We start from the raw sequence: 27,810 nt of genomic DNA on the forward strand, positions 1-27,810 counted from the left end.
CAAAGGCATGTGTCTTATCCACTGCGCCATCACCACTTTTGATTGAACTGCTGAATCAGTTCGAATGCATTAACATTATGAACATCAGCTATGCTAATTATTTCCCATCTGCCTTTCTGCTGTTATCTCGGGACGCTAGTCCCGAGGTAAATAGCGTTCGTCAGCTCCAGTTTGTATCCAGCCTCTCACGGAGACTTCAGATGCCCCAACGCCTGTGAAGAGACGACTCGACGCCTGTGAAGAGACGACTCAAAGCCGGCGATATGTTATGCCATAAATTAATACATGATTAACTGACTGTATTTTTCTATGTACATTTCCGAAATTTACTTTCTGTAAAGCTGCTTTGAGACAATGTGTATTGTGAAAAGCGCTATACAAATAAATTTGAATTGAATTGAATGAATACAATACAATTATATTGTATTGTATTGTATTGAATACAATACAATACAATTATTAAACTCCTTTGGGGTCACGCAAAACGTCAGTGGTCCCACTCATCGTCTAAATCATACACTAGATTTAATTATATCATATGGAACCAATCCAACTGATATAAATATTATACCGCAAAGTGACGATCTCACTGAATATTACATGGTATCTTGCATAATACATACTGCTGAAATTTGTCATGTTGCGCCACGTTATCGACCAGGCAGAACAATCCTTCCAACCACTATAGATAGATTCTCAAATAGCTTACCTGACATATCTCAGCTGCTCAGTGCACCCAAACAAACAGATGAACTAGAGGAAATGACTAGCAGTTTGAGCACCATGTTCTCTAGTACACTAGATATTGTTGCACCAATTAGATTAAAAAAGGTTAGAGAGAAAACTAAAGCACCATGGTACAACAGTGCTACGCATGCAATCAAGAGAGAAACTCGTAACTTAGAGCCTAAATGGAAACAAACTAATTTAGAGGTCTTTAGAATCGCGTGGAAAGACAGTATGTCACGTTATAAAAAGGCTCTAAAAGCAGCCAGGGCTGAGCATCTCCGCAAACTAATAGAAAATAACCAAAATAATCCAAGGTTTTTATTCAACACCGTGGCTAGACTAACAAATAAACAAACATCACCAGAGCAAAATATTCCGTTACAATATAGTAGTAATGATTTTATGAATTACTTCGATGAGAAAATAGGAAGCATCCGAAACACAATTGTAAATATACAATCCTCTATGATGTCTTATGATTCAACCTCAATTATGGCCCCTCTAGAACAACTACACCACTTTACAACTATAGGACAGGAAGAGCTAAATAAACTTATCATTGCATCTAAACCAACAACATGTTTATTAGATCCAATACCCACTAAACTACTGAAAGAAGTGTTACCTGTAGTGGAAGAGCCTCTTCTTAATATTATTAACTCATCTTTATTTTTAGGTCATGTTGCAAAAATATTCAAGCTGGCAGTAATAAAACCTCTCATTAAGAAACCGCAATTAGATCCAAATAACTTAGCAAATTACAGACCCATCTCAAATCTTCCATTTATGTCTAAAATACTAGAAAAAGTTGTGTCCGCTCAATTGTGCTCTTTCTTGCAAGAAAATTATATCTATGAAAAATTCCAGTCGGGATTCAGACCGCATCATAGCACAGAAACTGCGCTAGTTAAAATTACAAATGATTCACTTTTAGCTTCTGACCAAGACTGTATCTCAATACTAGTTCTACTCGATCTTAGCGCTGCGTTCGACACTATAGATCATAAAATACTCTTGGATCGACTACAAAACTACACTGGTGTTCAGGGACAGGCATTAAGCTGGTTTAGATCATACTTATCAGACCGTTACCATTTTGTCTGTTTAAATGGGGAAAAATCAAAGATAACTTCAGTAGACTATGGAGTGCCGCAAGGATCGGTGTTAGGCCCTCTGCTATTCTCAATATACATGCTGCCACTTGGTAATATTATAAGAAAACATGGAATTAATTTCCACTGTTATGCTGATGACACTCAATTATGTATTTCATCACGACCAGATGAAAACACTAACTTATCTAAATTGACAGAGTGTCTAAATGATATAAAATGCTGGATGACGTGTAATTTCCTGCTATTAAATTCAGATAAAACGGAGGTACTACTTATTGGTCCAAAAAACTACCCACAAAATCCCTTACAATACAACTTTAATTTAGAAGGATGTCCTGTTACTTTATCCACTACAGTAAAAGACCTGGGTGTTATACTAGACCGCAACTTGACTTTCGAAAATCATATTTCATATATTACAAGAACAGCCTTTTTCCACCTTAGAAACATTGCTAAGCTACGTAACATGCTATCTGTTTCTGATGCAGAAAAGTTAGTTCATGCATTCATGACCTCGAGACTAGATTACTGTAATGCTTTATTAGCTGGTTGTCCTGCATCCTCAATAAACAAGCTACAGTTAGTGCAAAATGCAGCCGCTAGAGTTCTTACTAGGTCAAGAAAATATGATCATATAACACCTATTTTATCATCTCTACACTGGTTACCTATTAAGTTACGTATCAATTACAAAGTATTCCTACTGACCTATAAAGCCCTAAATGGTTTAGCTCCTGTGTATTTAACAGACCTCTATCGCCATACAATCCATCGCGCTCTTTAAGATCACTAAATTCGAGGCTTCTGGTCATTCCTAGGATATCGAAGTCCACTAAAGGAGGGAGGGCGTTCTCACATTTAGCTCCTAAACTCTGGAATAGCCTTCCTGATATTGTTCGAGACTCAGACTCGCTGTCCCAGTTTAAAACTAGATTAAAGACGCATCTCTTTAACCAAGCATTCACTTAATGCTTAACCTTTAATACTACTGCTGAATCAGTTCGAATGCATTAACATTATGAACATCAGCTATGCTAATTATTTCCCATCTGCCTTTCTGCTGTTATCTCGGGACGCTAGTCCCGAGGTAAATAGCGTTCGTCAGCTCCAGTTTGTATCCAGCCTCTCACGGAGACTTCAGATGCCCCAACGCCTGTGAAGAGACGACTCGACGCCTGTGAAGAGACGACTCAAAGCCGGCGATATGTTATGCCATAAATTAATACATGATTAACTGACTGTATTTTTCTATGTACATTTCCGAAATTTACTTTCTGTAAAGCTGCTTTGAGACAATGTGTATTGTGAAAAGCGCTATACAAATAAATTTGAATTGAATTGAATGAATACAATCAGAGTTCTATTAAAAATGTCCTGGCTCTGTCAAGCTTTATAATGGGAGTGAATAGGTTTTTGTTTTGATTTAGTCCATCAAAGCCATCCATGATAAAAGTGCTCCACAAGGCTCTGGGGGGCTAATAAAGGCCTTCTGAAGTGAAGCGATGCGTTTATGTAAGAAAAATATTCATATTTAGAACTTTATTAACTAAAATAACTATTCTCTATGTTCCCTAGACTTGCCCACAACCATGTTGGAGTGTACACAGGCAATGGTGTTCATCCCATGCAGATCCAACTACAGGAGAAGGTTGTGGCCCATGTTAGAAGAGGTCATATCCTACATAAAGCTGCTGGCCTGTCAGCTTCCGGCACACTCGCAAGTAAAAAACTCGCAAGTACACTTATGCCAAAAGAATAACATTTGACGATGTATGACGTAGGATGTAGGAGTAGCGTAAGCTTTGATGCCTCTCGCGGTTCAAACAAACAGGGCTGGGCAAGTCTTTTCGCCGTAAATTGATGCGTACTGTCGTCAGGGATGGATGCGCTTTGAAGAAGTTTGCTAATATCTTTGATACTCAGTAAAACTACAAGTAGCCAAAAAGTTTCTTAAATACAGTAACTAATTACATTTACTTAAACACTGTACACCACTGCATGCACATTTGCCCACTCATGGGTGGACATACTGTATCATACTTCATAGAGGAAGCTCAACCTTCATTTCTCTTAACATTCTCTAATTTAGGTGCATTTTCATGCAAACTGTGCGTACAGTCATTGATAATGCATTTTTGACTGGAGAAGCTTATGCAATAGGTTATACATATTTTCCTGCATGACATTATCAACATTTCATACTCATTCTTCTTCAGAACTGGCTTTGACATCATATCATTACCCTCTCAGACAATTTTCTGTCAACAGGTTGCATGTTAGACAAGAGCATTCGCTGTTTCTGTGATGTTATGAATACGTTAAGTTAAGAACTCCATTACCCAGCATGCCTCGGGGAGGGGAAACGCCGGGCGGGAAGTAAAACAGATGTAGCCGGGAGAGTGGCACTGGAGGTTGTTATGTGAAAGTTGCCGAGTAAAATATGTTCAACTTGTAAACACGCCTCGTTTGCTTATTATCGCACTAAGCAAAATAACACATGGTGTCAGAAGTGGCCGTGAGCAGCTACGAAAGGAAGATTTGCCGCGGAAGAACGTCGGAAAAGAAAGAAAAATCTCCGGTCGCGTGAGTGTAACGTGATAAAACGGCAACATGCTAAAAGAGTTTGCTACGGCGTGTGATGGCTACAGGTGGCAGTGGAAGTGAAGCGGGGGACGAGGGACAGATCGAACAACAAGAAGAAGAGGATCTGGTGCCCGAATCGGAGGAAAAACAGCAACAGGAGAGGGCTGGGGAAGTCCTGATACCCCGACGTTCAGTATTGGAGAGGCTAAGTCCACCCACTTCCATGCAACTGACTGGTAATCTTGCTGAAAATTGGAAGCGGTTTAAACAAAGATTTAATATATATTTAGCAGCAAGCGGAGCAGGGGGTGAAGATGAAAAATTGAAAGCTCACATCCTTTTGCATGTTATTGGAGAAGATGCTTTGGATATCTATAACAGCTTTCAGCTGGATGAAGCTAATTTGACTTTAGCAGAGCTATTAACGAAGTTTGAAGAGTACTTTGTGCCTAGTCAGAATGTGACTTTTGAGAGGTACAAGTTTTTCACCCATGACCAAAAGCAAGGAATACCTTTTGATCAGTACTTAGCAGAGCTTCACACTCTAAGCAAAACATGTGAATTTGGCACCCTGAGAGATTCACTAGTGAGAGACAGGATTGTTTGTGGCACAGTGGATAATGCACTCAGAGAAAGATTGCTCAGAGAGACTGGACTTACATTAGATAAGTGTGCCACTATGTGCAGAGCAGCGGAAACCACTCGAGCACAAGCAAAAGAGCTTCGGAGAGGTGAAATCACAGTGCATGCAGTCCATAAAGAACAGATGAAAAAGAAAGCATTTACCAAACAAAAAGGACAGAAAGAGAAGTCTGCAGAATTCAAATGTGGTAAATGTGGAGGCAGTCACAAGCCAAAATCATGTCCTGCATATGGTAAATCCTGTAACAACTGTGGAAAGAGCAATCACTATGCAAGATGTTGCAAATCAGCTTTTAAACAGAAAGTTCACGCAGTTGGTGAGGAAGAAGATGAGGATGAAGAGTTCATTGTAGATGTGGTGCGTGCTCATGCAACAGAAAAAGAGGAATGGATCGTGCCAATCGAGGTGAATCAGACAATAATACCATTCAAGTTAGACACAGGTGCTCATGTAAACCTGTTATCTTTTGAAGACTATAAAAAGTTGGCAGTGAAAAGTGAAATTCATCCTATTAAAACAAAAGTGACGGGATATACTGGTGAACGTGTTCCTGTTAAAGGCGGATGCATCGCAACCTTCAAACACAGAGGCCAGCAGATAAGAGCATTGCTACTGATCGTGGATACGAGTGCACAACCAATTCTGGGACTCAAGGCATGTACAAAGCTCAATCTGGTCAAAAGAGTGTTTGTCGTGACATCGGATACGGCAAATGATCATGACTCACTCATGGAGGAGTATAAAGACTGTTTTGAAGGACTTGGATGTCTACCTGGAAAACACAAAATATGTGTGGATAAAAGCGTGCATCCTGTTGTGCATCCTTGTAGAAAAATCCCTTTCGCGTTACGTGGAAAGCTGAAAGAGGAACTAGCGCGCATGGAAAAATTGGAGGTCATCAAGAAAATAGACGAACCAACTGAATGGGTCAGCTCTCTAGTTGTTTTGCAGAAGAAAACAGGTGCTCTGAGAACGTGCTTGGACCCAAGAGACTTAAACAAAGCAATTAAAAGAAAACACTTTAAGTTACCAACCAGAGAAGAAATCATGGCACAGTTTGCTGGAGCTAAATGGTTCAGTAAACTAGACGCTTCGTCAGGTTTCTGGCAGCTGAGGCTGGACGAAGAGAGTTCGAAACTGTGCACGTTTAACACACCTGAGGGCAGGTACAGGTTTCTTCGTCTGCCGTATGGTATCTTGTCAGCACCTGAAGTCTACCACAAGACTATACACATGATCTTCGAGCACATACCAGGAGTGGAGACCATGATGGATGACATCATAGTCTGGGGCTCGAATCGAGAAGAACATGACGAGAGACTGAGACAAGTGCTAGACAAGACAAGAGAAGTGAATCTGAAGCTTAACAAAGACAAATGTGAGTTTGGAGTGAAAACGCTTACCTTTGTGGGATATGTTGTCAGTGAAGAGGGAGTGAAGCCTGACCCAAGAAAAACATCAGCAATCAACAATATGGAAAGGCCAAACAACAAAGATGAGGTCAGACGTTTTCTGGGAATGGTCACCTATCTAGCAAAGTTTGTCCCACAGCTGTCAGCACAGTCAGCACCTCTCAGGAGTCTTCTCGAACAGAAAAATGAATGGATCTGGTCTCATGAGCAGGAGAAATGTTTTGTAAAACTTAAAGAGATCCTGACACAAGAGCCTGTGTTAAAGTTTTATGACCCAGAAAGAAGAACAAGGGTCTCGACAGATGCGTCACAGTACGGCCTGGGAGCGGTGCTGCTGCAGCAATACGACGAGCAGTGGCTACCTGTTGCCTATGCATCTAGAGCCTTGACAAGCGCTGAGTCCAGGTACGCTCAAATTGAGAAGGAGCTATTAGCGACCATGTATGCATGTGAACGCTTTCACCAATATGTCTATGGTCAAGCTTTTGAAGTAGAAACAGACCATAAACCTCTGGTGTCCATCATGTCCAAACCTCTGAATGACTGTCCTGTGCGGATACAACGCATGCTAATTAGGCTGCAAAAATATGATGTGCACATTATATATACACAGGGGAAATACATGTACACCGCCGACACCTTGTCTAGAGCAGTTGATAAAGGGGAGCATAAGGACAGCGAGAGCACTGCAGAAATACAGGCGTACGTGAACATGGTAGTGACAAATCTGCCAGTAACAGCTGACAGAACAGAACAAATATGGAGAGAGACAAATGCAGATGAAACGATGAAAGAACTCAAGCGTGCAATACAGAAAGGATGGCCTGAAAACAAAAAGGATTGCCCAATGAACATAACAGACTACTGGAACTGCAGAACGGAGCTTACTGTGGTGAATGACATAGTGTTGAAGGGGAGCAAGTTTGTTATTCCATCATCGTTACGTAAACAAATGCTCCAAAAGATACACGAAGGCCATCTCGGAGAAGTCAAGTGTAAACGACGGGCGAGAGAAGTAATGTACTGGCCGAGAATCAACCAAGACATCAGCCAGACAATAGCTTCATGTGAACTTTGTCGCACACACAGGCCAAAACAACAAGCCAAGCCGCTGATGAGTCATCCGGTGCCCCACAGACCTTACTACAAGGTGGGAACTGACCTATTTGACTGTAATGGAAAGAGTTACATAGTGGTCACTGACTACTTTTCAAACTATCCAGAAGTCGGAGCGCTGCAGTCAATATCAAGCAAGGCAGTCATCAGTTACCTCAAGACTGTCTTTCCCAGACATGGTGTCCCATGTGAACTGTTTTCAGACAATGGGCCCCAGTTTTCCAGCTGTGAGTTTGCTGCCTTTGCCAAAGAATGGGGGTTTCAACACTGTACATCGAGTCCAACCTACCCAAAGTCCAACGGCTTGGCAGAAAGCTCAGTGAAAACAGTAAAAAACTTGATGAAAAAAGCGCAGGACAGAGATGATTTTCAGAAAAGCCTACTGATCTATAGGAGTGCACCTCTACAGAACGGACTATCACCAGCTCAAATGCTGATGGGTAGACGCATTCGCTCTAACCTACCAGTAAATGAGGATTTGCTTACACCCAAAAGCGCACACAAAGTCAGAAAAGTCAAGGAGGAACAAAAAGCGAAACAAAAACTGCTGTACAATCGAACAGCTAAACACCTGCCAATGCTGAAGCCTGGAGACATGGTGCGTCTCAGGGACATCTCTACAGGAGCATGGAGACAAAAGGGACAGGTGGAGAAGGAAGTTGCTCCACGCTCCTATAGAATCCAGATGGAGAATGGATTGTCTCTGAGGAGGAACCGCACAGATCTTCAACTACAGCCGACTGAAAAGGACACTACAGCTCAGGAGACTGTTCAGCAGGACGCGACTGAATCTACGGAGTTAACTGACAGTAATCTTGCAGCGGCGCCTGCGCCACCAGCTGCTGCAACACCTTCCAGTCTGTCGAAATCGCCAGCTGCTGAAAGACAGTCTAGACCTAAGAGACATATTCAGCCACCGCAGAGGTTGATTGAGAGTTGCTAAAGTCTCCTAAGTTTGTTTTTGTTGTTGTTTGTTGTACAAAAGAGCAACATGGACTGTTAAGAGGGTCTAGTTAAAAAAAAAAAAAAAAAAAAAAAATTTGTAAATTGAAACTGTTGTTTACAAAGGGAAGTTGTAAGTAAAAAAAAAAAATATATATATATATACAGTATATATCACCACCTTAAAATGGGTATGTTTTTACAGGGGTGAATATTATTTCTTTATAGGGGGAAAGATGTGATGTTATGAATACGTTAAGTTAAGAACTCCATTACCCAGCATGCCTCGGGGAGGGGAAACGCCGGGCGGGAAGTAAAACAGATGTAGCCGGGAGAGTGGCACTGGAGGTTGTTATGTGAAAGTTGCCGAGTAAAATATGTTCAACTTGTAAACACGCCTCGTTTGCTTATTATCGCACTAAGCAAAATAACACAGTTTCTAGTTTCAGTTATAAATGATTATTATAAATGTTTGCATTAAGTCAGCTACAGAGTGTTAGATTATATATATATATATATATATATATATATTGAATAATTCTATAAGCTATTATAACTTGAAATGTCTATGTCTCAACAATGTCTTTGGTGCACATCCTTCGAAGTGTTTAATTTCTGTGCTATAATTCTAGTGTCACCAAACAGAACTGCAAATAAAGATTGTTTTGCACATGTACTCACTGCCTCTATGGCTGTGTACCCAGAAAGTTCAGGTGGAGTTTGCTTGCTGGGAGAGTTTAGCACATTCTCGTTCACTTGTTGGATTTTAAACGGCTAAACTAGCGTTGTTCTTGTGAGAGCCGATCATCATTAGCTTGTAAACAGGGGAGCAGCAGCTTTAATTGTGTCAGAGCAAACATGGCTGAAAAAGCCCAAAGAACAAGTGGCTGCCACAGCAGGCAGGTTTGGTCCAGGTCAAGCGGAACCACTCTCTCCTCCCATTTGTCCTCCATTGTTCTCAGGCTCATTAGTTACTGCTGAAGATGCCAGTTAAGAGAAGCCAGCGTTCATTTCACACTGGATCGCAAGCAGGGTGCTGAAAACTCTTCTCAAAGGCTCCAGTTTTGGAAAAGTATCTTCGGGATAAACAGTGTGTGACTCTGGAAGCGGGCGGTGCTGTTAAAAGGTCTCTCAGAATGAGAAGGAGAGGAAGTTATGATGGCACCACTGCCCCCATACAGCCAGTGAGTACCTCTATGTGTGGGGATACCAAATGTTTTGCTTACTTTTTAAAATACAAATACCAATTCTTATGATTCTATTTTATGGGTCTATAAACAAAGTTTTATAGAATTATTAGATGTGTGTGCACTGTTCATCTATCAATCTTTCAGTCAATCTATCTATCTATCTATCTATCTATCTATCTATCTATCTGTCTGTCTGTCTGTCTGTCTGTCTATCTATCTATCTATCTATCTATCTATCTATGATTGTATCAGAAAGAGGCTTTTCAGAGTCTAGCTTATAATTCTCAAGTTTCCGATTTACAATAATATGTATTTTTTGTATAAATTATACAAAGCATGTATGTTTTTTGTAGGGGTGTAACAATATATCTTTTCACAATATATCGCAATACAAAAATGCATTACTGTACTGTAATATGTTTCGTGGATAGTGACAATATGTATTGTGTATAATTCGCCCAAAATGAAAATTTCTTTTTGAGAAAAATTCTAGTTTACAGAGTTTTAGTTCTAGTACTCAATAAAACTACTATATATATAATGTTTAATATAATAATGCAATGGGTCCTGATAATGGCAAATGTCTTCTTAGCAGTAAAAAGTGGCCTACAATAAAATTATTTTAAATATATATAGCCTAGTCAGTGACAGAGTGCAAGCATGTTCGTCTAAAATTAATTCTGTATTTTCAGTTTCAGAATCATGAATATTTTTATTCTGGTGTCACCATTGTCCTGTGCATTGCAGGTCACCAGCACCAAGTCCAAGCCTATTCATTTACACCCACAATGTAATATCAAATTTAGCATTTTTATCAACAGTACATTTTTTGTTAACATGTACCACATGTCTTAGAGCAGAGATGGGCAACTCCGGTCCTCGAGGGCCACTGTCCTGCAGAGTTTAGCTCCAACCCTGACAAAAATTATTTTTTAGTAATCCTGAAAACATTGATTAGCTTGTTCAGGTGTGTTTAATTAGGGTTGGGGCTAAACTCTGCAGGGCAGTGGCCCTCAAGGACCGGAGTTGCCCATCCCTGTCTTAGAGTATCGCAATAATATCGTATCGTGAGTTCAGTATCGTGATATGTATCAAATTGTGACTGTGACTTGGAATCTCACAGTTCAGCTCACTTAGCACGGCGTTCGTGGTTCGACTGGTCGAGGCTGTTTTCCAAAGATGGCTCCTGCCTGTATACGCGATGGTACTGTCTTTTTAAAGTATATTATTATTAAACTGTCTGTACACTTGCAAAGTTCTCAGTGCTTCGGTTTGTATGTAGAGACCCTCATTAAGCTACCGTGTTAGTGTGGGGCTATTTTGAGCCTTGTTAGTGGTATTAACTAGCGATCTCTTTTTACTTATTATATGCCCCATATACTAGCGTTATAAGCTAAACGGTTTTTAGAGATAAAACTCTTTACACTCGATCATGAAAACAAATCCCAGAGAACAGTCGACTCGGTACCAATGTGTTATTACACCCCAGGTTCATTTTGCACCTGAGTTCTCTAAGTGGCCTATTTTATTCTTTAATATATGACCAACTTCTAAAATAACCAATTACAAATAAGCACTTACTAGCATGTTAATAAATATTGCTATAATTGTATCAGAAAATTATTTGATTGATTTATTGATTGATTTATTGATTGATTTATTGATTGATTGATTCATTGATTGATTCATTAATTGATTAATTAATTAATTCATTCATTCATTCATTCATTCATTCATTCATTCAATCATTCAGCACTTATTGGCATGCCAAACCTTTTTGTTACCGTAGTTTGATTCTATCAGAAAGTGATACAGTAAAAAAAAAATTATTTAGTTAGTTATCTTAAGCATTTTTTAAATAGGTTATTCAAATATTTATTAAATATTTATATTTATATGATTTTTTATGAATTGGTTTGATTATTTGTATGATTAAATAGTCTACTTACCTTCTGAGAATAAGAAAGTGAACTCTTATGTTTCCTACAGAGATAAGTACTGATTAAAGTGAAACACTGTGAGTGGAGTCTGAATTGCCATACATTCACTGTTATACACTGAAGACTCGCATTATATGAAGAATACAGTTTCAAATATTGAAATTTTATGGCATAAAACTGAATAAAGTGATTTTTTCTCCTTTTTGAAGCCAGAGTCCTTTGCCAATTTCAGACAGACTGATAAATTGGCTCCATGCTATACAAATGACACAAACTTGTTTTTCACTGGCTGCGTGAACAAGTGATCATTGTTTGGGGCCGCATAATTGCCCCAGAATGCAATAGAGCGGAGGAAGGTTGCAGAAAGGCTCTGTAATTGTGCCATGTTGCATTAATATATACTAAATAACTGATGCATGCTGTGCTTGAATAGTTTTTGCCTCTAGTGGGACTCATGTTGAGATTCTTGAACCCTGCTGATATGTGAATATTAAAGCGCATACTAAAGGAAATGCTCAATTGTTCACATATGAATGCATAATTAATTACATATGCACAATGACAGTTTGTACAATCATTTCTGAAATGCATCTTCTTTATCCAACATTCCTGTATTTGGCAAATTCTTGACAGCGTTATTTGTATTTCATAATGAACTGGATAGAAAAAAATTCAAACAAATTTGGTGGCGTTACAAAATGCATTTTGATAACAGTAAAATATGAAGTATGGCTCATTTACTGTTAAAAACACTTAAAACACTTAAGTCCCACTATAATCCATACTTATGTATGAATCCCATAGGCCTGTGTCAAACCAAGTATGTATAAAAGTATTTGAACATTTTCTAGTTGTCAAACATTAGTAGATATGTCCACGATGGCCCTGTTTACAGCTGGTATGCATTTTGATCGATCGGATCACAAGTGGACTATGTTAAATACAGGTGTAAACGGGGTCTAAAATATTTTGAGCTTGTCCACTTTCGACCACTTCCAGAGTTCAAAAACTCATTGGACTGGATCAGTTTCGTTGTGTAAATGTGGTCGAATGCGTTCAAACAGCCACAAAAAAAACGCCTGCTCTCCGCCTACTGACATAATTCGTAAACATTAGGGGAACCGCGGTAGCCATTCCTGATTTCTAACACAAACTCACAGCGTTCAGCGTGATTTTGCAGCTGTCAGAGCAGACACTTAAACTGCTGCTCTCCGAATGTTTTTCGTCTTCTTCGCACGTGTTCATGTGTAAATTGCTCAAGCTTATTTTGTCCATTAAATCGAAAGATCTGAAAAAAATTAAATACATTTATCCGCCCATAGACTTTCCCCTTGAAGAAATCAGGACAGAACAGTGGTTGAAAGTGGACAAAAGAGGCGGATTAAAACACAGGGTGTAAAATGTTATGCGTCTCCCTCGTCCACTTGTGATCCGATCGAAGTTTCTTTTTCAGATTCGATATTTATGGGAGGAGAGTATTAAAATTAATCACACAAGGTGACTAAGGTTTGTGCTTGTCAATTTACTGGTATTTGTGCCATTATTTACCGCCCCAAAAAAAGCATGTCTTAATCCAGACGCTAATTTGCGCTGCTCTTGGTAGATTGTGTTGGTCATTATGGAAATGATGTCTGTGTTCTTTAATTTGCGCGTCGTCAGTAGATCACGCACAGAACATTCCACTCCCATCAGCGCTTTTATGGAATTGCGCTCTCACACTAATTTTCCCTCTATAGTAAATCTGGCCCCTAGTGAGTAATGTTACTGTTTGAGCATGAAAAGCGTCTGCAAAGTTATAAAGCGCAAAGTCACTCCAAAGGATGTTATTCTCTATATCAGTGAACACTGTTTCTGAACTCCTTTGTAGTCTTGAGTTTTCTTCCAGTAACATATACATCACAATATTCCTCATTTAAATAATTCCCGCCCATGGCATACGCAAAAAAGTTGCGAAGCCTGGTTGAGTTGGGTTAGTAGTGTGGTACCATGTCCAAGAGACGCTGTTTCCTCCACCCCAAATCAAGCGCGGTTATGGTAAGGGGTGTGATGTTTCTCAAACACGCTCGAAGCAGTTGACCAATCACAACACACAATCCAGCTGACCAATCAGAACACAGTGTGCTTTTTCGGCGCTTCAGAGAGACAAGAACTAAACAGAGCGCTACTGACATACTATAGAGAGGTGCTGTAACAATGTAAAATATGTGAAAAAATTATGTTTTTTTTTTACATTGAAGTATGAAAACCTACTGCAGTAGACCCCAAAAACAAAAGACTTTGTAAAAAATGCATAATAGCTCCCCTTTAAATGTAATTACAAAATGGCTCCAATAAATAAAGTTCTAAGAAAACATCTAGACTCAATTGTTAGCAAATGCCACTGGTTTGATATTCTGTATGTCAACCAATGCCATTCAGGGATTTTGTGACCTAAGAGACCAAATGCTTTTTGGGTCCACTGTGAATCAGGATTTAGTCTGAATGTCATTGAAGAAACCAAATCAGTGGAGATCGCTGACAAGTAGTGTGATTAAAAACAAAAGAAGACGAAAGAGGAGGTTTAATTTTGCATAAAGTGTAAATGACCCTTGCTCAGATTAATGAACTTTTACAAAGAAAGGGTGAAAAATGCTGCTCAGTCTGAGCCAAGTCCAGACCTAATAAGGGAACAGAATGTTCAGCCTCAGTTTAGATGTTCAGTGGTTTTCAAAACCTGTTTATTTGATAGGAAATAATGAGACCTGCTCTCGAAAGATCAGGGACTGTTTTCTGCAATGGAGGTCATTCATTACTTTACCAATAGGAGGTGCAAAAACAAAGCAGTTATGCAAAGTTGAAAAGATGATTACAGAATCAATAACTTCTAAGTAAAAACAGTGTGCTGAATTGTCCTGTTGTGCATTTCTATGGCCTGCAATGGGAGTATTTAAATCTCCCTTAAATACTGCTCTGATGCAGTATGCCTTTAAAAAACCTTAACCTGCACATCTCTTAAAGGTCAGCATGTTTACCATCACTTCTGGCCTAGGTTACTATGGAAACAGGAAAGCAGCTGGCCATATCCTGTCTTTAAATACATAATCCTGATCAAGCTGTCATGTAAACTGATGGGATGCGGACTGCTTTGTCATTCTCTTATTTAATTCTATATAAGCCATAAGCCATGGCATATTTTAGCTTGCAACGATTCTAATTAGGTCATTATTTTGTTTATTCCTATTCCTATTTTATTATTATCAATGTAAAGCTGCTTTGAAACAATCTATATTGTTAAAAGCGCTATATAACTAAAGGTGACTTGACGTGACTTTAGCTGTAAACACATTCTGTGGACGAGGTTTGTCATCACATATTCTTCAGTAGTAAACATTTTTAAATTTTTAAAGGTGCAAGAAGATTTTTGCAAAGGTTTTTTTTAAAATAAACTAATAGATAAATGGTTAATTTAAGAAATATGATTAAAATGATTTACAATCGCATGATATTAAGACTTAAGACTTAATGTTGACAGCAAACTAGCTGTGTCATACAACTGACTATTACTAGTAATCATTACAACATGTTTATAGATTTAGTATACTTATACTCAGTGTTGGGTTTAATTAATTACTGTAATTACTGTAAAAGTAAGGGATTACTCTTAATTTTTCAGTAATTTAATTACAGTTACTTCTTAAATAATGAATAGACTACAACGATTCTATATAAAACAATAGGGGATTTAACATCAACATTTAATGTCAAATGTTTAAAAGTATGTTTTTAATGTAATTTCCATTTAAATACTTGGTCAGCTCAAGAATAATTTATGTAATTTCATATTATTTATTTGAAAGGGCTAAAAGTGCTGTTTCGTGTCTATCATTGTATTGTTCAGCTGGCTGAGGTTGATATGAGATTTAGAGAGTAATTAGGAATTAGTAATAAATAACACAATACTTTTTAGAGAGAGTAATTAATGCAGTAATCTAATTACACAGTTGAAGATGTAATTAGCAGCTATTAATTACTTTTTTAGAGTAACTTACCCATCGCTGTTTATATATTGAACCAGTGCTCAAAGCACTGCACAAAGCATAAACATGCTAACAAAAATTGCTAAAATAGGCTGCATATTATAAGGATGTAAAGAAAGATAAAACTAGAACAAAAATTTTCAGTAAAGTGTTTTTTTTTTCTCTTGCATTTGAGGTTTATTTAACCTTTATGTGTGCAGGACTTTTTTGCTATTTTTTCCAAACCATAAACATAAAATGTCCAAACAAGCCATGCCAGCTGTAGTGATGAAATAAAACGCAATGACCCACAGCTCCCAATGCACAATTCATGGATGAATGCCAGGACAACAATCACAGAGTTCAAACACACAATGGTCACGATGATGTGCTTGAATGAATGAATGAACGAATTTATAGTGCTTCCATCCAAAACACAGTCATAGCTGACAGACAAAGAAAACCTATAGACAAGAAAAAAAATACAAAATAAACAACCATGGCAACCGTGGCAATAGTTAATAAACAAACAAACTTAATAACAAACTTAAAAAATCCAGTATCAATAGGAAGAAGATGAAAGCAGTCTTTACGGAACAAATGGAAGTTGAATATGTGTATCATCTTTCTGCCTTTTTCATCTGCTCAGTACGCCTGACTGACTCAGTACACAAACACTTTTTTACCACACAGAAATATACCTGTTCTTGTTCCTATGGTTTTAACCTGAAGTAATAGAAAAGAATAAATTTAAAAAAAGAACAATGAATAAAACAATGTCTGCTTTATACAGCACCTGCGATGTCTGGCTCAGAGGAGGCGTTCTGCACCAAACCTGGTGTTGGGAAAGACTTTAGGAATGTCTTGGAGCCCAATAAGGTATGTGACCTTATATATATATATATATATATATATATATATATTGACATAATTTCCACTGAAACAGGAAGACAGGGCAGGACATATCGAACAGCTCCTCCCCCTTTTTAAAAATAGCCAGTAGCGTTTCATTTATATCACAGTTCGGCCAGAGCTGTTAAGCTCAGCAAAGCTGCATTTGACATCTTATGACAGCCACAGTCTATAAGATTCCCCTTTTAGATTTAATATGTAACTGTTACTAAAGCAAAACTGTAATAGTAATCATGTTGAGGATGTTTTGTCTGAAAAGTGGTCATTTATTTTGGTGCATGGCAACGGTGTAATCTCTTCTACTCGTCAGTGCTGTTTCTGATGCCGAGTCTGTCCAACCGTTTCTCTTCCTTATCTCCTCCACATCACTTTAAAATACAGCATTCTGTGTAGAATTCAAATGAGTCCAATGCGTTTTGTGGTCTGGGCCGACTCGATCATATGATCCGTTCTGTGCTATCGTGTCTCTGGACCGGTGTTGTGCCGAATTATGTGACCATAGTAGACGCCATGGTCTACCGGCATTACAGCGCCTACTACTGTCACAGAATTCGGTCGGAGCGGATTGTATGCGGCTGCGGTGGTTCATGTTACACTAACGTGAAAACCAGGGACGTGCACAGGAATTATGAGGGGCAGTTGCTCTGACCTGAAAAAAGGGCTTCCCCTGCATTCAGTTGTGCTTCTTGCTCGTATTCAGTTCTGATGGTAGGCTACTGGCAACTACGCATGATTTGTACTAGATTGCGTAAAGGGAACAGGAATTCCGGTAGGCAACAGAATCGACTGCTAAAACCAGGGCCGATCCTGAACTCCCCCTGGGGCCCTAAGCAAAAGGGGCCCTCTACCTGACCTGTGACGCCGTGAGCTATGTAAACCATTTGCCATTGCCACACAATCACACCTGACACTTCAGTGCTCCCAATACAATCCTCCCTCCTTTAAACAAAACAGTCAAAGAATAAGTACAACAATATAGAACAGAATGAGGTTCAAACAAACAATATTTATTGAATAGAGTATTTTCTATAGAATGTTAACATAACAAGTGAATATTAACGTAAACATAAATAAGAAGAAAATAATAAATTATAACCCTGAGCTTTGGCTTTTGGGATTAACTTTGGTTCTCTCTACAGCCTGGGTATTTTCTGCATCAGTATGATTTTTATTTATTTATTATTATGCATGTTGAAGCAATTCTTGATTTATGGTTATTATTTACTGAGGGATGTGCATCCATATTGACCAGTATGTTCAGCTAATCAACATTTTAAATTCAATATAGCCTATAGCCTATAAATCAATAGTCAATCAATGTCAAATTGTCAATACATTGCTTTCTATCTTGCATAATTAGTGCAGTTGTTTAGAGTTTTTAACTACACTGAGACTAGATAATCAGTTTCTTGTTTTATAAATGTGACTTTGATTGGGAGTGCCATCATTCATGTGCATGTATTGTACAGTATGTCTGGTCTCCACATATTTCTGCTTGAAAAATGCGAGTTTCATTTCGTGCACGCGCATATGAACGCACGATAACACACGCGACGCGGTTGTTTTCCGAGCTGCAGTAAACAAACACCGTTGCACTTTGTCGTTTATCAAAAACAAACGTAATAAATTTTTTTATTTTACTCTCACTTTTGTCAGGCACAAAGTGATGCAAGAGATGCACTGCCTGCCCAGGTTAGCAAGACCGAAAAACATCAAACTTTGCTGACATCAAACTTAGAGAGGAGAGAACACAAGTTTACCTGATTGTTGTTCCCGCATGTTAAACGTATTGCACCCTTATACATTGTATTACGGTATTGACTACCCGTATTGTTTTATTTGAAGGTATACGGTTATGTACGTGATGACGTTACGTTTTTCTTTACGTCTCATGTTTCTAAGTTGAGAGAACATGTGAACTGATGTGATGTTCAAGTGAAGCTTGCTAATAAAATCCTGCAAGAGGATAAACAGCACTGAACAGCGTTTCGTTTGTTTTTCCTGCACGCGAGTGAAGGTGAATTGCGCACTCGGATGCTCAACACCGCAATTCACTCTCATGGGTTTTTTCTTCTTCCTCTTTTCGTGACCAGAAGGATAGTTTCGCTTCATTTTGTCATGGATGTTGTACACATTAACTGACACGGACACGAGATGGAGGCGGGGCCTTAAGTAATTTGTGGGGTCTTACGCACCGGTCGCGTGCAGCGCTGCAGCCACGTAAACAGTTTGCCCTTCCCTTACTGACTTTCAAGTTCGGTGCACGAATGGAAGTGAATGAGGCTTTGCGATTTAAAAAAATAAAAATAAAAAATGTATCTAGGCCTATGTGAAATTCTGCAGCCATTGTACGATTTTTTTTTTTCCTCGGAAGGGCAACTTGAGTCGAGAAGGGCATATGGGCAGTTGCCCGGGCAACCTGAGCAACCCCCCTGTGCACGTCCCTGGTGAAAACAGACTTTATTCGCCACAATGGAAAGCATATTTACACATTCTAAATCATTCCATATCCCCTATATAGTGGGGATTCCATGTAGAAAGTACTAAATGTGTGAACAAGTGACCAATTTCAGCCACAGCTTCAGCTTCTATTTATAATGTTGGGGGCGGGATTCTTCACATTCTAGATTGGACAAAAAATCTAATGAGAAGCTAAAGTGCAGAGTGATGTCATCCAAATCATTGATCCATATTGACGTGAGTTGGTAACTGTAGGTTTTGTCTTCAAAATCTGAATTTTGTCATTGTTTTGGAGCACATTAGCTTATAGATACACTTAAGGCAAGCATACTCATGCTAAAAGCCAAAAAAAACTACATTTTGATATCATGGGGACTTTAAACACCCAGTTTGGTTCTCTCTATCAGTATTGTCTTTTTTTTTTTTTACTAACCTGTAACGTTCATTGCGTTTGGATTATCTTCTTTGTTTTTGTGATAAAGGTCTGTTGTATAGGACTAGATGTTGATATCCCTCAATAAATGCATACTTGAGGCACTGATGAGACTCTGTGGAATGGTCAAATGAGTGATGACACCCTTTGGGTTATCAAGTGGGTGCCCTCCTTCTTCGGTGTTACGCTGATAGGCCCTCGACACCTCCACAGGGTTCAGCAGTAAATCCCTGCGTCCCAGGTTCACTCCCTAGGTGCCATCACCTCACTTGAAGCCCCAGACGGAGTCCTTTCTTTCATCCACAGCCAATGACTCCCCTTTTCAGCAGCCCTGGAGAGGTCTTTGACTGCCTGCTGATGGGCCTTCCCTCGCACTTCCATCTCCCCGAGTAGCCTGGATGTTGAGGTGGCTACGAACCCTCTGCAGCCTACTTCCACTGGGCGTATATTTGCATTCCAGCCTTGTTGTTGCGCATCGGCTGCAAGTTCAGCGTGTCTCAGCCTTTTCCCTTCGTAAGCCTCCTCCACTACCCCCTCCCAGGGCACAGTGAGCTTGATGATGTAGACAAGCTTGAGTGAGGCTGACCACTGAACTAGGCCTGGTCGCTGGTTGGTAGCTGCGATCTCAGCTGGGAAGCAGAGTTTCTTGTCCAAGTCAGCCAGCAGCTTCCAGTCCCGTGCTCTGCCCAGCTGCCCAGTGTATGGTCTTGTGGTAGGGAGGCTAGCTTGACCCTCGCCCTCCCGAACAAATGGTGTCGGCTTCCACCGGGATGACGGTAGAGGAAGGACATTCACACTTGTCCGTCGACTTTCCAGCACTGCTGCAAGACACTTTAGCAGCTGGTTGTGCCGCCAGGTATAAAAGCCTTGGGTGAGGCTGGTCTTGCATCCCACTAAGATGTGCTTCAGTGTTGCTGGACTTGGACATAGAGGACACGTGGGGTCTTCAGCATACCATAGGCTTAGGTTTGCAGGGGAAGGCAGGACATTGTAGGCAGTTTCGATGGTAAAACTTGCCCTGAATCCCTTCATCTCCCACAACTCATTCCAGGAGTTCTTGCTTTTCTCCACTCCTTTCCATGCCATCCACTACCCTTGGTTTGCCTGCGCCACAGCTTGGGCACACCTTCTTGCTTCCTCCTCCCGGCATACCTCCTGGACCACCAGCTTACATCTAAGATGTAGAGGCCTCGCTCCACGCTGGTGTACTGTCCCCAAGGCCACTCCTCCCCCCTGCACTCGGCCCACGATGTCCTTGTGTCTGAGTGCTGCCTTTGCCAGCTCAGTAGCAGCCAATGGGGTTTACTTCCTCCCGGTGACCAGAATGGGGGCAGCTTGGGCTACAAATGGATCACTCAAATCCAGCAGCATCATCTCCAGTCTGACATTGGCGCACTTGTACTCCTCTGTCAGACTGGAAATTGGCAAGTGTAACATCCCTTTCCTGTAGAGCCCAATTCTGCTGAGGCACCCGGGAAAGCAAAGCCACTTCCTTATATATGAGCTGACCAGTCTCTCCAGCTTCTCCACCTTTGAGAGCGGAACTTCATAGAGGGTTTGCGGCCACAGGAGATGTGGAAGTAGTCCATACTGCATGCACCAGAGCTTCAGCTTGCCAGGAAGCATGGTTCTGTCGATGTTCTCCTGGCTGGCTACCTCCTTTCTGAGCTGCTCTACTTGCTCTCTGTCTTTGAGGGAGGCATCATACCAACGACTTAGGCTCTTCACTGGTTCCTCGCCAATGTGGAAGCGGTAGTCTGACAGCTTCCCTTTTAATAATGGAGATGCTTCTGGACTTGCTCGCCTTGATCTTCATGTGAGCCCGCTCAAAAGTATTGCTGCAAAAATATCCCCTGCATCTTCATCTTGTCTGAGCTGATGTGACAGTTACATGGATTAAATATTTGAACTGAGTAAGAAAATGGTTTGACCCATCGCAAAGAATAATTCATTGATATTTTACCAAGCGCTTTTCACCCAAAGCAACCACACACTATTGGATTTTCCCAAGCGCACTTTTATTTCCTTCATCTGTGGTCAATGTTGTTGAATTGGTGGTTTATAGTGAGAAATTATCTGATCTTCAGGGAGGAAGCTCAATGTCTGGTGGCGGTGGATCAGTGTCCCTTTGTGCTGGGATTGACCAATGAGAACTCAGAGCTGATTCTGGATGAATGTGCTCAGCTGACCGAAGGACGGAAGACCAGGGAAAGACACCTGTTCCTCCTGAGTGACGCCCTGGTCATTGCCAAGCTCAAGTAAGAATTATTCTGGTTAGCACACATACACAAACATGCACGTTTACTAATGTGCATTACAATCTAAAATGGTGTACTATATTTAGAGTTGCTTTCGTTTTTGACATGAAATGGGAATCACCCAGCAAACAGAGATTGTGATGTGATTTCCCCACGTAGAAGTCTAATTAGATGGTCAAAATTCCACTTTATTTCGATTAGACATTCTACTAACTATAAGTAACTTTGCAACTACATGTCAACTAACTCTCATTAGAGTATTAGTAGACTGTTAGGTTAAGTATTACGTTTTGGTTGAAGCAGAGGAGGAAGCAGGATCCAAATGCAGCCGTCTTTTATTAAATAAACTCAAAACTTCACAAATACAAACTCGGGAACAGAACAACCACCATAGTGCAACGATAAGAACTGACAAAGACTGAACTAAACACAGGGATAAATACACAGACAAGCTTAATAAATTAACAAGGGGCGTGGCTAATAAGAAACACCTGGACAGACTAATCAACATTAAACACAACAAGGGGCTACAAAACATGGAATAAGACTGGGAAACACAGGTTGAAAACATCACATTAGGGTCAGGTGTTAGGGTTCGGGTTAGTAGAATAAGTTGACTTGTAGTTGCCAAGTTACTTATAGTCAGAATGGCCTTCATTTGTCATTCTTGCGTAGAAACGGGCGTATATGTTGGCGAAAGATTATGCTTACACTCCTCTCACCGCCTGATTTATGAAGCTGTGCGTACCTTTGAAATCCAGGTATACGCAATACCTGCCCTTGATAAATGCCTCGGCTGAAAACGATCGTCATTAGAATAACACGCCCCTATATATTCAAGTCTCCGCTTCCCCCACGCCCTCATTTTACGCCATGGACACACGGAAGACGGCAAAGAGGAGACACTTCTCTGGAGATCGAGAACATCACCATCATGAAAAAATAATGATTAAATCAAACAACAATATTGTTGATGATAAATTCAAAGTTAATTGTATTTTCTTTTTCAAAACGCTATAAATCCATCCATTTTTTGTCTAAAAAAAACAACAACAACAAGAGAACATGCAACATATAATCAGGGACTCATACTATAAATGAATATAAATTAAATAAGTGCAACTGCATGAAATAAATAAAAGCCAAACAAAATAAATAGTAAAATAAATTAAATAGTAAAAATAAAATAAATATTTCTAATGTCACGTTCCAATATTGTCCATCACATAAAACAAATAATTTAAAAATAACACACAAATACAGTCCTTAAATACAACAATGTTAAAAATACATTCAAATAATTTAGTAACACATTTAGGCTAATAGTCATTCGTGCCAAACTTGAAAAAAGTAATGATAACAATATTCAGGCCTACTATTAGGCTATGTGTTGTAGCCATTAACTAAGTTCATTTAGTGTCATATTTGTTAAAAAATTATAATGTTAGTTTTTCACCATCTATGTTGATTATGAAAAGTGAACATAGGCTAAGATAGGATGCGCAATATATCAGGAGACATGCTCAGACATGATTTTGGCCACTTAATTAAGTTTTGTTTTGTAGAAAGCCTTTCTTTAAAGTGAATTTCGTTTTGTATAAATTGTATCTTAATTTTAATATTTTTTTCATCAACCAATTGCCTGGATTTAATAAATAAGAAGCAAATAGCCGACAATATAATCATGAGTCATGGCATGGAGGCGCGGACGCGGTCCCTTGCATTGCACATGAACTGGAGCGCATCTCATCACAAATTAACCGAAACTCAGTATATGCCTCACAGGCATGAGAAATATATCTATAAAGAAAGCTTGAAATGTCTTTAAACTAAACAATTATAAACGAAAATAAATAGGCTAATCTCTCTATAGGCGCGTTCACTATGGAGATGCTGATCATCAATTTCATCTTTGCAGACACAACACTAGTTTATTAATAGAAATAAAATACAAATTAATTTTTAAAAATGGCGTTTATCGCGTTTTGGAAAAGAGCTCCTCATATCTTTTAGTTTGTCAGTGCGTTTTGTGGTGTTAGGAATTGTTTTTCTGCGCATTTCCGCACTAACTCAAAACGTGCGTACATGTACACCACCTCCTGACCTGGCGTAGGATTTGAGCGTGCCGTACGCCAACATCCATATTGATAAATATCAAAGTCACCCTGGTTTTGGGTGTACGCCAGGTGTACGCTGGAAATTTGGTGTACGCACTTTTGATAAATGAGGGCCACTGTGTGTTGGGGGACCATCAAAATAAAGTGTCTTTGATTCAATGCACTTATTGTGTATTCTGAATATGATTATGTATGTAACTACGTATGTAATCACATCTAAAATTACTATATATTAAATTATATTTTGGGGTTTGGACCAAAAAAATTTAAACAAAATAAAAAAAGAAATAAAAAAACTATTTAAAGCTGCTTGATGGCAGCAATTTGAACATCTCTGGCACATGTCTCTGTGCACTAGCTGGGTTGTGGAAAGCTCTTGTTTAGTTGTCATGTGTGAACCCCTAGACAGCACAGAGATTTAATGCAGGTTTGATTATCACTCTCCTGCATACATAGTATCTCTGCTACTTCTGTATTGACTGGTTCTTCCTGTATTGACTGTCTGACCTTGATGTGAGAGAATAGACTGGATGCTTGGATTGTTCAGCCATTCGGTCAACACTTGTGTAAACTCCCATTTGGGATCTCAGAAAGCCAATAATCTCAGCTGCAGTTAGAGAAGAAACAAATCAAATACTCCAATGAGTTTTAATGGTCAAAACAAGTGAGCCAAGATCTAATGCTAAAACACTAGAAGCTCCTTTAATCTGCAGAGAACCGTTACTATTACATAACGCAGGACCCATGGTGAGGTTTATGCAATACCCATTGCTTAACAATCTATCAGAGGTGCTGCAGGAACAAAAATAACAAATCAAAAATGTATTAAATCATAACTTTAGCAACACAGAAAATGCACAAATGGCCGAGTGAATTTGGTTTCTTAAGGCTTAGTGTGATCATATAAATGTTAGTTTTCAGGATTTTACAGCTTTTTTAAACCACGTCCTTTAGTCACACCTAATGACATAAAAATGTCACAGAAATAGGGGAATTCAGCTACTTCCTTTTTTTTCTAAATGTGGCATCTAAAATAAATGCTGGCGCTGCATTATGTTTCATTCACTATTCACTTTTAAGTTATATAGTATATTAATATAGTGAAATTAAATATAATATTTATAATAAATATGTTGAAGACTGGGTATGATACAGTCAAATTTGGTCTAATCTTATGGTGGTGATGATGATGGTGATGGTGATGATGAGGATGATGATTAAGATAGGCCTTCATCAGGTATAAAGGTCTCCTGTGTCACGGTTAAGTGTGACTTAATCCAAATTACGAGAATGATGCAGGATGAAAAAATATCAAGCGTAGCGTCAGTTCTGACAGGTAACATTAGTCAAGCTCGCATCAGCTGACTCTCAGCTGATCCACGTCTACCTATAGGAATATGACGCCTATCACTGTAGCCTACATATATAAGCTCCTACAGTATTATCAGCAGCTGTCGCGTTTCTCAGGAGCTATTTACCCTCCCCCGTCCCCAGCTCCTCCTCTGGCCCAGTCAGGATTTGGTATTCTGATTCCTCTTGAATCAGAATAAATTCTCGAAATGTTGTACAGTACTTTAAAGGTGCAATGTGTAAAAATTTTGAGTATATATTAACAGAAATGCAATATGACATCCATAACTATGTGTTCAGTGGTGTATAAAGAACTTACTTAATAAACCGTAATGTTTTTATTACCTTAGAATGAGGCATTTATATCTACGTAGGGGCGGGAATCCCCTTCTATGAAGGTCGACATATTGTGACGTCATGTTTCTACAGTAGCCGACAGCGAACAAAAAGCGTTACAGAGCGCGTTTCGTCACTACCTTGAAAGAGAAGCCGCAGAAAGCTAGAAGCTAGCCATAAACACCGTTACTTTTCCCTTGTCAGTGGTGTAAAATATGTAGTTGGATTGTTTCATGTAACTTAATTCTTCTCCCTCGCTGTGTTATGGCTTTGCTATGTGGGGATAAATGTGCTGGTTACGTTCGTGAGACAGCTGATTAGTACTCTTGTCATTGACCGTAAAATAGTTACAGGAATCACCAATCTGTCGATCTTGGAAGCATTTTAATTCGATCGAGTTTCCAAAATCAGAGAAAAAAAGCCTATTGTGTGGTGTCTAGGGGATGCGGAGGCGCGCGCCCTGTTACAATCACGTCATTTTTGCCGCACGCACCTTTGGGCTCATGCGGACGCGTCCAGTATAAACAAGGCTTAACGCTTTAACCAGCTCAGCCACAGTAACAGCTCATATTAGCCAGCTAAACTTTTACTTCCCTGTTAGAAAAAATATATAGTTGCATAGTTTAATGTGGTTCTTCTCCCTCGCTGTATTATGGGTTTGCTATGTGGGGAGAAATGTGCTGATTACGTTCGTGAGACAATCAACTAATTACTATTATTATATTACGTATTAAGACCCTTGATCCTCACCTGACTATGGCTTTGTAAACTTTATCCATGATGTGGTTTATAATGGACTGTGGTACAGAAACTTGGTTTACTCTGGCTATTCTCTGCCGTCTCAGACGACGATGTTTGTCCCGTTTTAGCCACCGTAGCTTCTTCGATAGGGAGGGGTGAGCGGTGGGCTGAGCCCTTAGTGAAAACTCGCAACCGAACCGCTAGATGTCGCTAAAAGTCACACACTGCACCTTTAAAATCTTGAATGGATGATATCTGCATACATTCATGTTGGTTCTGTTCTGTTTACCCTAAGGGTAAAATAGCTCTCCCTGCTCTTATCTATGCTAGGCTGCATGGATGCGCTGGGAGTTCTCGCCCAGAACGGAATAATACCGCCCATCCAAACTGTATGCTAATTGTCAATCGTATTTGACGATAGTGGCCCTGACAGAAATGTCCTTTGAATAAACACCAGGATAACAAAACACACTACACATTAATATTGATTATACCGAGCAATGAACAGAAAGAACTGAGGGCATAAAGACCCACTGAAGTGCCTTGAAACGTGCAGGGTTATTCAGTGTGTTGAAGTAATTTCCAATGAAACAGGAAGACAGGGCAGGACAAATAGATCAGCTCCTCCCCTTTTTAAAAATAGCCACGTTTATATCACAGCTCGGCCTGAGTGGCAAAGCCACATTGGACAGCCACAGTCTAATAGATTCCCCTTTTAGATTTAACTGTTACTAAAGCAACAGTGAATGTAATCATGCTGAGGAAAAGGGTGTAATTCATGTTGGTGTTATCTCTTCTACTTGTGAGTGCTGTTTCTATTGCCAAGCCATATCGCTTTAAAAATACAGCATTCTGTGTAGAATTCAAATGCATCCGATACGTTTTCTGGTCTGCAGTGAGTCGATCATATGATCCGCTCTGTGCTATTGTGTCTATGGACAGGAACAGAGTGTGCGGTTGCGGCGGTTCACGTGACATCAGCGTGAAACCAGACTTAATTCGCCCCAATGGAAAGCATATTTACACAGTCTTAAACGCTCCCTATCCCCTATATAGTGTTATACTGTATGTGCCATATAGAAAATAGTAATTGTGTGAACCGTGAACAAGCGACCGATTTCAGCCACAGCTTCAGCCTCTATTTATAATGTTGGGGGTGGAGCTTCATATTTTAGAGAGCCTTTGATTGGACAGAAAATCTGATGAGAAGCTGAAGTTGGAGGAAGTTGGAGACTGTAAGTTTTAAATGGGTGGTTGATTATGATTTCCCTTTTCTTTAGTTAGAAAAGTGAAATCATAATCAACCACCCCTTTAAAGAAACTTTTAAAAATCACTTCAGCTTCTCATCAGATTTTCTGTCCAATCAAATGCTCTCTAAAATATGAACCTCCACCCCCAACATTATAAATATATAAAGTTACAACGCTCAAAGTTCAAAGCAAAGGAAGATTTGCTTTTAAAGAAATCGCTTATTAAGGACTACAACAAACGGCTGGTAGGGACTACACGACATTACTCCCGGGTTAGTGACATCACC

General features: G+C 39.6%; 1 protein-coding gene across 4 annotated transcripts in view; it reads left to right on the top strand.

Annotated features, from left to right (window-relative positions):
• The first annotated feature begins 9,502 nt into the window (after nucleotides 1-9,502).
• Nucleotides 9,503-27,810, top strand: part of tagapb (T cell activation RhoGTPase activating protein b) — a 29,436-nt gene continuing 11,128 nt past the window's right edge. Inside the window, exons 1-3 of one of the 4 annotated variants that reach the window (XM_077221054.1) lie at nucleotides 9,503-9,724; nucleotides 16,459-16,544; nucleotides 21,558-21,728. In XM_077221054.1, the coding sequence (XP_077077169.1) occupies nucleotides 9,677-9,724; nucleotides 16,459-16,544; nucleotides 21,558-21,728 (305 nt within the window). In that variant the 5' untranslated portion in view covers nucleotides 9,503-9,676. Of the gene's footprint in view, nucleotides 9,725-16,458; nucleotides 16,545-21,557; nucleotides 21,729-27,810 lie in introns of those variants that run through there. The other 3 variants (XM_077221055.1, XM_077221056.1, XM_077221058.1) reach the window with 3 other exon arrangements.

This window comes from Siphateles boraxobius, unplaced genomic scaffold, assembly GCF_051911475.1.
Source record: "Siphateles boraxobius isolate OS27281-9 unplaced genomic scaffold, OSU_SipBor_1 8, whole genome shotgun sequence".
NCBI classification, from domain to species: Eukaryota; Metazoa; Chordata; class Actinopteri; order Cypriniformes; family Leuciscidae; genus Siphateles; species Siphateles boraxobius.